The following is an 11894-nucleotide window of genomic DNA, read 5'->3' as shown; positions in this document are numbered from 1 at the left end:
AGGCTGGCTTTGAACTGAGATCCTCAGATCTCAGCCTCCTGAGGAGCTAGGATGACAGGTGTGAGCCACCAGCGCCTGGCTTGGAGTGAGGTCTTGAGAGTCAGAGGCGATGGGCTGGCACTGGGCAGGAGGCAGGAGCTGGGCATGCATTTAAGTTACCCCGTGTATCAGGTAGGAGACAGATATAGACAGATATAGCCTGCTCCACATGGAAGACAAAAGCGGGCCTTCCCTGCTTCCTTCTTCCTTTAAGTTTCTCCAGTCCCCAAAACTCTCCAAGGGGCCCTCACATTAAAAAAAGTCCACTGAGAACCGGACGCCAGTGGCTCACGCTTGTCATCCTAGCTACTCGGGCGGCTGAGATCTGAGGATCACGGTTCAAAGCCAGCCCGGGCAGGAAAGTTCGTGAGACTCTGATCTCCCATGAACCACCAGAAAACCGGAAATGGCGCTGTGGCTCAAGTGGTAGAGCGCTGGACTTGAGCTGAAGAGCACAGGACAGCGCCTAGGTCTAGAGCCTCACATACTTTACCACCATGTCATCGACACAGTGGCTGTTGTGGGTCAGGTTGGGAAAGGGGCTCTGACCAGTCCAAGGTCACACTGGAAGATAGTGGCAGAACCAGGCTAGGGCTCCCCACTAGCTACCCAGCACCCCTCTTTCTGCCCCCTGAGAAGGGGGAGGAGTAGGGAGACGCAGGGCGCCCCAGCCGCAGGCCTGCCTGTTCAGCACACAGCCCCTAGGTCCCCCCAGCTCCCCTAAACCTCTGTCATCAAACCCCTTGTTCTCCGGGAAAGGTTTAGCCCTAGTCACCTCCCCAACCTCCAAGTCCGGGGGACATGAAAAGGCTGGAGCTGACTCTTGTGTTTGTTTCCCGGGACCAGGGTCTGAACCCAGGGCCTCAAGCTTGCTAGCCAGGTGCTGTACTGCCTGAGCCACGCCCCCAGCCCCTCAGGACTGACTTGTTGATGGTGATGTCCTGATTGTCCAGGGTGGACAGGTAGATGTCAATGAAGGACAGACTAGTGCCGAAGTCATCCAGCACCATGGGGTCCGTGTGCCGCAGCGTCTTCTTGAAGTTCTCCACCAACTCGCCAAAACTCTTTTTGGAGCTTTTCTAGAGAAGGAAGAGAGACATGAGAATGGGGAAAAGGGATGATAAAGCTCAGTGATAGCTGTCACTGAGGTCTGAGGCTGAGGTCTGAGAATCGAGGTTCAAAGCCAGCCCCAGACAGGAAAGTCCAGGACATACTCACCCTCTAATTAAAAAACAAACAAACAAAAAAAAAAAACAACTTGGAGGTAAAAAAGTTCAGGGACAAGCTGGGCACCGGTGGCCCATGCCTGCAATCCTAGCTACTCAGGAGACTGAGATCTGAGGATCACGGTTCAAAGCCAGCCTGGGCAGGAACATTCATGACTTTTATCTCCAATGAACCACCAGAAAACTGGAAGTGGCGCTGTGGCTCAAGAGGTAGAGCACTTGCCTTGAGCTGAAGAGCTGAGGGACAGCGCCCAGGCCAGGAGTTCAGGCCCCACGACCAACAAAAAGAAAAAAGACTCAGGACCAACACAGACACACACACACACACATACACACACACACACACACACACACTCACGGCTAAGATATCCAGAGATCTGGGGAATCCTCTACAATACACCCCAGAAGTTTATCCTGACCCTTCTGAATCTCTCATGGATGAGGCAGCATCGTGAGCCACCAGCCCTAAATACAGGAGGCCAGGGGTAAACTGAGGCACCTGTGAGGGCCTCGTACAGCCCCTTGGGTATGGTCTAGACAGACGTCTCCACCCTGGAGAGGCACAGAAGGGCTGTTCTGGTGGCGAGGGGACTCGGCAGGGCGTCCACAGCTGGACCGAGCACACTCAGGTAGAAAAGGGAAGCCACACCCAGGCAGCACAGACGTGGCCACTCCTGCTCTGGTTTTTGACAGCTGGGCAGCTCAGGATGAGTACCACCCCGCCAGAGCCTCTGGACCCAGGTGAGCCCTGAGCAGCCCCAGCCCAGGGCCCAAAAGACCCTGTAGCCTGTCATGAGGTTGAGCTCTGAGGATCACAGTTTGAGCCTGGACCAGAAAGTCCCTGAGACACTTGCAATTAACCACCAAAAAGCCAGAAGTGGAGCTGTGGCTCGCGTGGCAAAGCACTAGCCTTGAGCACAAAAGCTCAGGGACGACATCCAGAACGTGAGTTTAAGCCCCAGGACTGCCCCCCTTCTTCTCCCCCCCCCAAAAAAAAGCATCCCAATAGAATTCTGCGCACAAAGGAGTGGGCAGAATAATGACCATATTTAACACCCCAATTGTAGCTTGGAGACACTCAAGATTACAGAAAGCAAAGCTTGGTGTGGAAAATACAAAGGGAAGATACCCGTGGGTGACTCACCTGCGTCTGAATCAGCCTACTGACCCTCTCCTGCTGCCGCCGCAGGATCACCTGCTTCTCCTCCATCATGGTCGCGTGCCGCTCGATCATGAGCTCGCGCTTAAACTTCTTGATGGAGTCCTAGAGAGTCAGAGGCTGGCGGTGAGGGGCAGCTTCCCCTGCCCACTGTCCCCTCTCCTGGTCTCTCTCCCTGCCTAGCCTAGCAGGAAAATCTGTCCACAGCTCCCAGTCAGAGGCTGGCGGTGAGGGGCAGCTTCCCCTGCCCACTGTCCCCTCTCCTGGTCTCTCTCCCTCCACAGCCTAGCAGGAAAATCTGTCCACAGCTGCCAGCAATGGCTGCGTTGGCTTTCCCAGCTTAACTCTACTTCGAGCAAAGGCAGAGGTTTGGAGAAAAGGGCCGTGGGGGTGAGAAGGACCCATCTAGTGATCTGTGTGTGTGTGTGTGTAATGGGACTTGAACTCAGGGCCTTGAACACTTCTGGTTTTCTGGTGGTTCACTGGAGATAAAGACTTTCCTACCCGGGCTGGCCTTGAACTGTGATCCTCAGATCTCAGCCTCCTGAGTAGCTGGGATGACAGGCGTGAGCCCCCAGCATCCATTGAGGGACCCATTTTTGTCCACGTCCACATCCCATCCGGAGACTTGACCTCCCCCCTGGCCTGACCCCTCCCCCCCACATCCCTCCCCGGGAACACAGCCTCACCTCGGTATGCATGATCATCACCCCCACAAACATGTTGAGGAAGATGAAGGAGGCCAGCAGGATGAAGGTGATGGTGAAGATGCGGCTCACCAGGAAGTTCCGGTTGTCCAACTCTTCCTGCAGGTTTGTCCATCCGTCGACCTGCTCAGGCAGAGAGGGTCATGTTGAGTGCCAAGGCCCAGTACAGTAGCGCCTGGGTCTCACCCCTGCTAGTGGGGGGTGCGGCTGGGGGCTGACAGGAGCTGCCACTGCTTCTAGACCTGCTCAACCCCTCCCGGCCCAGCGTCCAGAGCCGTCCCCAACCCCCTCAGGCTCTAGTCTCAAAAATCTCCCATTTTCTCCCCAAAGACATTATCTCTCACCAGCCCACCTTTGAAAAGAAATAAGCAAAACAAAACTACGAATGGAGTTGGAGGCGTGGCTCAGGCGGTAGGTCATCAGCCAATGAGCGAAAGCATAAGATACCGAGTTTGAGTCGTAGATGGAGGAGGAGGAGGAGGAGGAGGAGGAGGAGCACCTGTGGCTCACATTTGTCATCCTAGCTACTCAGGAGGCTGAGAGCTGAGGATCGTGGTTCAAAGCCAGCCCGGCCAGGAACATCTATGAGACTTATCAATAAACTGCTCAGAAAAAGCCAGACGTGGAGTTGTGGCTCAAACAGCAGAGTACTAGCCTTGAGCACAAAGAGGCTCAAGGATAGTGCCTGGGACCTGAGTTCAAGTCCCAGAACCACCAGGAAAAAAAGAAAAGAAAAGAAACAACAAGAACAACACTCCATTCTTTAGGACTCCCACTGAGCCTAGACTTCAGGACTTGGCTCTGCACGCTTCTCCCGGGTGGCTTTGTGCCAGTCCATTTTCAAAAAGGCTTTGTGCTACGAGTCTCATTTATAACTTCATCCAAAGGAAGCATCGCGTGAGGAGACTTAGGACCCGGTGCCACGTGTGGAAATGACTTAAAGAAGTCCCAGGATTAGAGACAGCGCTAGCTCTCTCCTTACCCGCCGGCCTGCAGGATCCCGGGGTACCAGTCCTCAGTGACCCCAGAATCAATGGAATGCCCAGACCAGGGGGAAGGAACCCCCCCCCATTCCCGCCCTGCAGGTCTGCAGATCTGCATGGTCTCCCTGCTCCGGGGCCCTGCCCACCACCCTGCTCTTCAACAGTACCGTGGCCAAGCTGAAGAGGGTGAAGAAAGCCACGGCCAGATTGCCCCAGTTATCCAGGTCGCCCTTATCCGAGACTCCGAACAGGCAGAAGCCCAGGATGGAGAAGATGTACATGAGGATGAAGAGCAGCGTGAGCACGGAGGCCACGGTGTAGACCGTCTGTCCCACGGCCGTGATGAGGGTCTGCGTGGAAGGGAATACGGTCATCAGGCACGCGTGGCTCGGCTGAGCCAGCTCAGAGGCCTGGGGTCCCCTCTGCTGGGCACACAGCTGTCCTTAGCCCCTGGTGGCAGGGGAGATCTCCAGTGAATGAATGAATGAAGTGGATCAGAACTTGTATGTCCTGGGGGCTGCATCTGTCCTGCAGTAGCATCTGCCCTCAGCTGCCTGGGGTGGCCTCCCGTCCATACCACAGATGCCCCTGTGGTCATCCCAGAATGCAGCAGGCTCCAATGCTTGGCCCCAGGCCCCGGGGTCTGGGAAGCGCCCTGCATTGGCCATGGAGAGGGCTCCAAGGCATAGGTGTCCCGCTCTTTCTGGGCCTGGCCTTCTCTGGGCCTGGCCTTCACTGGCCGGTCCTCAGCTTGTGACCTCAGCCTTCCCCACTATGAAACGGGGCAATTGTCTCCCCACCCCCTATAGGGCTGGCGGAGACCCGGGGAACAGTGTATGGAGCCTCCAAACCCTAGAGTCTTGTAGAGAGCAGATACAATCTATCAATTGAGTGCATGAAGGGCTATCTGTCTGTCTGTCTAGCTATGTATCTATCTATGTAAGTATGCATCTATATATGTATCTATGTATCTATCTATGTATCTATCTATGTAAGTATGTATCTATCTATGTATCTATCTATGCAAATATGTATCTATCTATGTAAGTATGTATCTATCTATGCAAATATGTATCTATCTACCTATCTATTTGTCTATCTAATTGTGTGCTCACGGGTGTGCTCATACGCACTCCTAGGGCTTGAACTCAGGGCCTAGGTGCTACCCCTTAGCTTTTTCACTCAAGGCAAGCGCTCTACCACTTTGAGCTCCACTTCCAGCTTTGTGGTGGTTCATTGGAGATCATGGTCTCACGGACATTCCTGCCTGGGCAGGCTTCTAACTGTGATCCTCAGACCTCGTAAGTAGGATGACAGGCGTGACTACCAGTGCCCGGCTCCAGTTTGGTTTTCTGTCCACCTTCCTTACTTCTGACACCAGCTCTGATACCCAGCACCTCAGGCATTCATCACCTTTCCTTCAAGGATACAGGGTCATCTATCCCTAACCCCCCCCCCAACAACAACAAGGGGAGGGGGTGTGGAGAAAGGGGGATTGTGACTTGATTTACCCTGAGAAGTCTCCAACCCCCAGCCATGGAAGGAGGCGTTGCTTGGAGGTGTGGGAGGCCATCACAGGAGCCCAACAAAGGCTGCAGGTAGCAGGGATGAAAAGATACAGAGGGCTGGGTGCCAGTGGCTCACGCCTGTCATCCTGGCTACTCAGGAGGCTGAGATCTGAGGATCGCAGTTCAAAGCCAGCCTGGGCAGGAAAGTCCATGAGACTCTTATCTCCAATAAACCACCAGAAAACTGGAAGTGGCGCTGTGGCTCAAGTGGTAGAGCGCTCGCCTTGAGCTGAAGAGCTGAGGGACAGCGCCCAGGCCCAGAGTTCAAGCCTCACAACCAAAAGAAAAGATACAGAGGGGTCAATGATTACTTCAGAGGCCACACAGCAGGATTTGAAAGGAGTTGGGACACCCTGCATCGGAAGAAGAGGAAATCCCAGGTGCAGGCATGTGCAGGCAGGGCTGGGGCACGTGTGTGGGCAGAGAGGGGCACAAAGAGTCCTAGGCAGCAGAAAAGATGGCCCCGAGAGAATACACAGAGGGGATGGGAGAGAAGGCAGGCTGCAGTCACCCAGGAGAGGTCAGGTGGGAGACACAGGAAGCAGGGACGAAGGGAGCAGGGGAGATGAACCCTGGACCTAGTGACAAGGAAAAGGCCAGCCACCTTGTGCAGGCCACTTCCTGACAACAGAAGGAAGAAACGGCCCAGAAATGGGCCAGGAACAAGGAAGGAAGAAGAGGCAAGACTGGACACAGACACAGACAGACACACAGACAGACAGACACACAGACAGACAGACAGACACACACACACACACACACACACACACACAGGCAAGCAAGGAAAGAGTGACTGCATGAACACACAGGCCCGGCCCCTTCCTCCACGGCTGCTCCCCCACAGAGTTGTCTGTGGACCTGGCACAGGGTAAGATTTGTTCTGGAAGCTTCTGGGGCAAGGAAAGGCTAGTCACCCCCTAATTTCAGCACTTCAGGGGAATTTGGTGGAGTGGAGTTAAGAGGCTACCTACCCCCAATTCAAGTGCCTGGGTCACCTCAGAGAAGAGGCAACAATACCCCTGCCATCTTTGTTTTTTTTTGGGGGGGGGGGAGAAGGAGATGTAGCATCTATTCATTTCACTATTGTCTTTTTCCTTTGGCCCTTTGCCTCGTCCTATCTACATTTCAGATTTCTACTTGATGTTCAACGTGCTTTTATTTGCCTTTTTTTTTTTAATACGGAAAAGATGACACTGTCCCCCAAGAACTGGAGATAAATGGGAATTGAAAAAAAAATAAAGAGAGGAGAAGAGAGGAAATGGGAGAAGCAACCAAATTTTAGCCAAGTCAGATGCCGGTGGCTCACACCTGTCATCCTAGTTACTTAGGAGGCTGAGATCTGAGGATCAGGGGTTCAAAGCCAGCCCAGAGCAGGAACGTCTGTAAGACTTATCTCCAATGAACCACCAGAAAAATGGAAGTGATGCTGAAAGTGGTAGAGCGTTAGCCTTCAGCCAAAATTGCTCAGGGACAGCACCCAGGCCCTGACTTGAGGCCCCAAGACCAACAAAAACCAAAACAAACACCAAAACACCCACTTTTATCCAGTGGAGGAAGCAAGCTATATGATCCGAGTTACCCAGGCCTGAAGAGGCCTAGCCCTGTAAGACAAGTCATCTGTACTATCAGAAAGTCAGTCACTGTGGTCCAGTGGGTTTGGGAGAGAATGAGAGAAGAAGGGGAAACATTGATCAAGATGCTTTGTACTCATTTTTTTTCCCCAGTCCTGGGGCTTGAACTCAGGGCCTGGGCACTGTCCCTGAGCTTCTTTTGCTCAAGGCAACAACTCTGTCACAGCACCATTTTCAGTACTTTCTGTTCACGTGGTGCTGAGGAATCAAACCCCGGGCTTCATGCATGCTAGGCAAGCACTCTACCACTGAGCCACCTTCCCAGCCTGCTTTGTACTCTTAAACTTGACATATTAAAACCCTTTGTACAACTACTTAAAGAAATAAAATGAATAATGATATGAAAGCAGAACATGGGGGCTGGGAAAGTGGCTCAGTGGTACAGTGCTTGCCTCGCATGCATGAGGCCCTGGGTTCGATTCCTCAGCACCACATAAGCAGAAAAAGCCAGAAGTGGCGCTGTGGCTCAAGTGGTAGAGCGCTCTCCTTGAGCTGAAGAGCTGAGGGACAGCACCCAGGCCCAGAGTTCAAGCCCCACAACAGACCAAAAAAAAAAAGCAGAACATATGGAAGCTAGGAAAGAAGAAAAAGGAGGAGAAGGAGGAGGAAGAGGAAGAGAAGGAGGAGGGGGAGGAGGAGGAGGAAGAAGAGAGAGGAAGAGAAAGGAAGAGGGAGCCAGCCTCTCCTCAGCACAGGAAGGGGGGGGATCACATGACCTCTGTAGTCGGAAATACCTTTCAAACCTTTTCAACTGTCAGCTGACCCTATTTAACTGCCCAACGGTCTTGGGCCTCAAGGTATTCATCTGTAAAGTGGAGCTACCAACGTCTATCTTAGCACTGTTTTCAGATTAATTGAGATGATACTGGCTCAACCTGCCACACACCGGAAGCGGAAGCCAGCAGTGGGCTGGTAACTTCCTCCGGGGCTGGTGGGCCTCTTCCCCGCCCTCAGGCCCTGAACACTCACCCTGATCCCTCTGCTATAGGGGATGAGCTTGAGAATGCGGAGGGACTGGATGCCGTCCGCCACGTTGAGGTAGCGGTAGTGTTTGCCCTTGATCTTGCGGAGCAGGTAGGGGATAAAGATGATGATGAGGATGACTACATCCAGCAGGTTGTAACCATCCTTCCAGTAGTCGAGGGGGTCCACATAGACTTTCAGGCAGAACTCCGAGGTGCAGATGGACACAAAGATGATTTCTGAGATCTGCAGGAAAGGCAGGGTTGGAGACATCAAACCAAACATAGAGCCCTACATCCTGGCCCTCTCCATGCCCACCAGGGTCTCACTCTCCTCCCCTTCTGTACCTTTCCTGGCATTGAGCCTGGAGCTAGGCTGGACCCCAGGTACTTTGAATGGATAAATAAGTGGATGGATGGGTAGATGAGTGGATGGGTGGGTAGATGGGTGGGTGGATGGATGGATGGATGGGTGAGTAGATGGATAGGTGGACAGATGGGGTAGATGGATGATGGGTGGATGGATAGATAGGTGGGTGGAAAGGGTGGATGTATTGATGGGTAGATGTATGGATGAATGAATGGATGTATGGATGGGTGGATTGATGGATAGGGGGATGGAAAAGGGGGATGGATAGATGGGTAGATGGATGGCTGGATGGGGTAGATGGATGGATGGGGTAGATGGATGGATGGGGTAGATGGATGGATGGGGTAGATGGATGGATGGATGGATGGATGGAGGGTGGATGGATGGGTGGACTGATAGATGGATGGGTGGATGGATGGATGAATGGATAAATGGATGGATGGGTGGATGGATGAATGGATAAATGGATTGGTGGGTGGGTGGATGGGTGGATGGGTGGATGGGTGGATGGATGGATTGGTAGAACAGACCCTAGTCAATGCTCAACACATCAAACCACCTGACTATAAGGATCCCCCGAGAAGGTTTCAAGCATTCTCAGCATGAATATACAGTAAGTCCACCTTATATTTTGGATTTATTATATGCAGTTTTGACTAAGCATAGTCAAAAATAAACAAATAAAAGGAATTTCAAGCCAGACATTGGTAGCTCATACCTGTAATACTAGCTATTCAGGAGGCTGAGATCTGAGGACTGTGGCTCAAAGCTAGCCCAGGGAGGAAAGTCAGTGAGACTTGTAGCTCTAATTAACCACCAAAAAAATTAGAAGTGGTGCAGTGGCTCAAGTGGTAAAGTGCTAGCCTTGAGCACAAAGAGGCTCAGGGACAGCACCCAAGCCCTGAGTTCAAGCCCTAGGACCAGGGGAAAAAAAGGGGGAGGAAATAAATTAATAGACTTGATATCTTTTTCGGGAACCTCGCTCCCTTTCTTTGTTGTATTGAACTCAGTACATCATACTCTACCACCTGAGCCATACTTTCATCCATATGTATTTTTAGTCATAATTTTTATTATTTTTAAGTAGTTGTACAGAGGGGTTACCATTGAATAATTCTGTGTATAACTATAATGCATCTTTTCTTTTTTCTTTTTTTTTTGTCGCTCCTGGGGCTTGAACTCTAGGCTTGGGTGCTGTCCCTGAGCTCTTCAGCCCAAGCGAGCACTCTACCACTTGAGCCACAGCGCCACTTCCGGTTTTCTAGCAGTTTATTGGAGATAAGAGTCTCACAGACTTTCCTGCCCCGCTGGCTTTGAACTGCGATCCTGAGATTCTCGGCCTCCTGAGTAGCTGGGATGAGAGGCATGAGCCACCAGCGCCTGTAATCAATGCATCTCCATCTATAGTCCTTTTACTTTTACATCACGTCTCAAGCTTTTGCTGGAGCCAGCCTCCGAGGTGGATCCTCACACCTCCACTTCCCGAGCAGCTGGTACTACAGCTGTGCTATCACACCCAAGATTAAATGGATCTGTCATCTTGACCACCATCCAGGATTTTCTCACGATTCCTTTCATCATTCATGATAGAAAAAATGTCAAATGCCTAATCATGTGCCAAGCAAGCAGTTCTAGGAACTGGGAAATTAATGGATGCCATCGAAGTGCCCTTCCCCACTGCCCCCCCCCCGACCTCCCCAGAAACCTACAGCCTAGGGGGGAGCCAGAAATGCTAAAACACACAAGAAGCATGCTATTTGGGTAGGAAGGAGAATAAGCCAGGGAAGGTAAGGAAGGGGTTTCAAAAAAGCTGGTCAGTCGCTGGGCGCTGGTAAATCATACCTGTAACCCTTGCTAGTCAGGAAGCTGAGATCTGAGGATCGAGGTTCCAACGAACCACTTAAAAAACACAAGTGGTCGCCGGGCGCTGGTGGCTCACGCCTGTAATCCTAGCTACTCAGGAGGCTGAGATCTGAGGATCGAGGTTCAAAGCCAGCCCGGGCAGGAGAGAACGTGAGACTCTTATCTCCAATGAACCACCAGAAAACCAGAAGTGGCACTGTAGCTCAAGTGGTAGAGCGCTAGCCTTGAGCTGAAGAGCTCAGGGACAGCGCCCAGGCCCAGAGTTCAAGCCCCACGACCGACAAAAACAAAAACAAAACAACACAAGTGGTGCTGTGGCTCAATGTGGTAGAATGCTAGCCTCAAGCAAAAAAATAAACTTACAAACAGTGTCCAGGCCCTGAGTTCAAGACCCCATGGCCAACCAAGAAAAAGAAAAGGTTGTACAAGTCATTATGTGGAAAAACAAACTTTACAACTTTGGTGTGTGTGATGGGGGGGTGGGGGGTACGGGAAGGGATGGGAAGGGGAAACAAAGGAGGAGCAAGAATGCTTGATAAGAAATGTACTCATTACCTTGCCCATGTAATTGTAACCTCTCTGTATGGTATTTTCACAATAAAAAAGAAAAGAAAAAGAACAGGTTAGGAAGACTGGGAGTTTCACATGCAGTGCGTGTGTGAGCATGCAGGTGTCATGTTCCTTTCTCAGAATGCCATTGGTTATTCTTGGTCTGATGGCTAAGCTAGCTTCACGGTGTGACTTGTCTCTGTGGGACAGGTGGGCTGACGCACTCCACCAATGCAGAGGCTTTGTATACAGAATGCTGTGTCTTCCACGCACATAAAACCACCCACTGTAGGCTAGATGGAAGCTGTTTCTCTGTTTTGGTTATTTTTGTTTTTTTGTTTTTTTGGTTTTTTTGGTCGGTTGTGGGGCTTGAACTCTGGGCCTGGGCACTGTCCCTCAGCTCTTCAGCTCAAGACAAGCGCTCTACCACTTGAGCCACAGCGCCACTTCTGGTTTTCTGGTGGTTTATTGGAGATAAGAGTCTCACGGACTTTCCTGCCCAGGCTGGCTTTGAACTGCGATCCTCAGATCTCAGCCTCCTGAGTAGCTAGGATGACAGGTGTGAGCCACCAGCACCTGGCTCTTTCTTTCTTTCTTTCTTTCTTTCTTTCTTTCTTTCTTTCTTTCTTTGGTCAGGGAGGAAGCTAGAAATCTTAAGCTGCTAAGGCAATGATTTGTAGTTCGTATGGCATAAAAATGGACACACCAAGTTTATTGGAGGGGTTTTTTTCCCTGTAAGATTGTGTCAGCTAGATTTTCAAATTTGTAAGTATTATGTTATATATATATATCATTTTAGCATATATTATATTAGAATTATATACATGTATAATATAT

The 11894-nt window shown here is 51.3% G+C and overlaps 1 protein-coding gene across 1 annotated transcript in view; it reads right to left on the bottom strand.

The window, feature by feature from the left end:
* Catsper3 (cation channel, sperm associated 3) overlaps window positions 1-11894 on the bottom strand; it is an 18256-nt gene that overhangs the window by 363 nt on the left and 5999 nt on the right. Inside the window, exons 3-7 of the mRNA XM_013015996.1 lie at window positions 8283-8522; window positions 4282-4464; window positions 3114-3254; window positions 2410-2529; window positions 964-1118 (exon numbers count right to left, since the gene is read on the bottom strand). Coding sequence (XP_012871450.1) covers window positions 964-1118; window positions 2410-2529; window positions 3114-3254; window positions 4282-4464; window positions 8283-8522 — 839 coding nt within the window. The remainder of the gene's footprint in view (window positions 1-963; window positions 1119-2409; window positions 2530-3113; window positions 3255-4281; window positions 4465-8282; window positions 8523-11894) is intronic.

This window comes from Dipodomys ordii, unplaced genomic scaffold (genome assembly GCF_000151885.1).
Source record: "Dipodomys ordii isolate 6190 unplaced genomic scaffold, Dord_2.0 Scaffold29, whole genome shotgun sequence".
Lineage (NCBI taxonomy): Eukaryota > Metazoa > Chordata > Mammalia > Rodentia > Heteromyidae > Dipodomys > Dipodomys ordii.
This window is presented reverse-complemented; position numbering and strand designations above follow the sequence as displayed.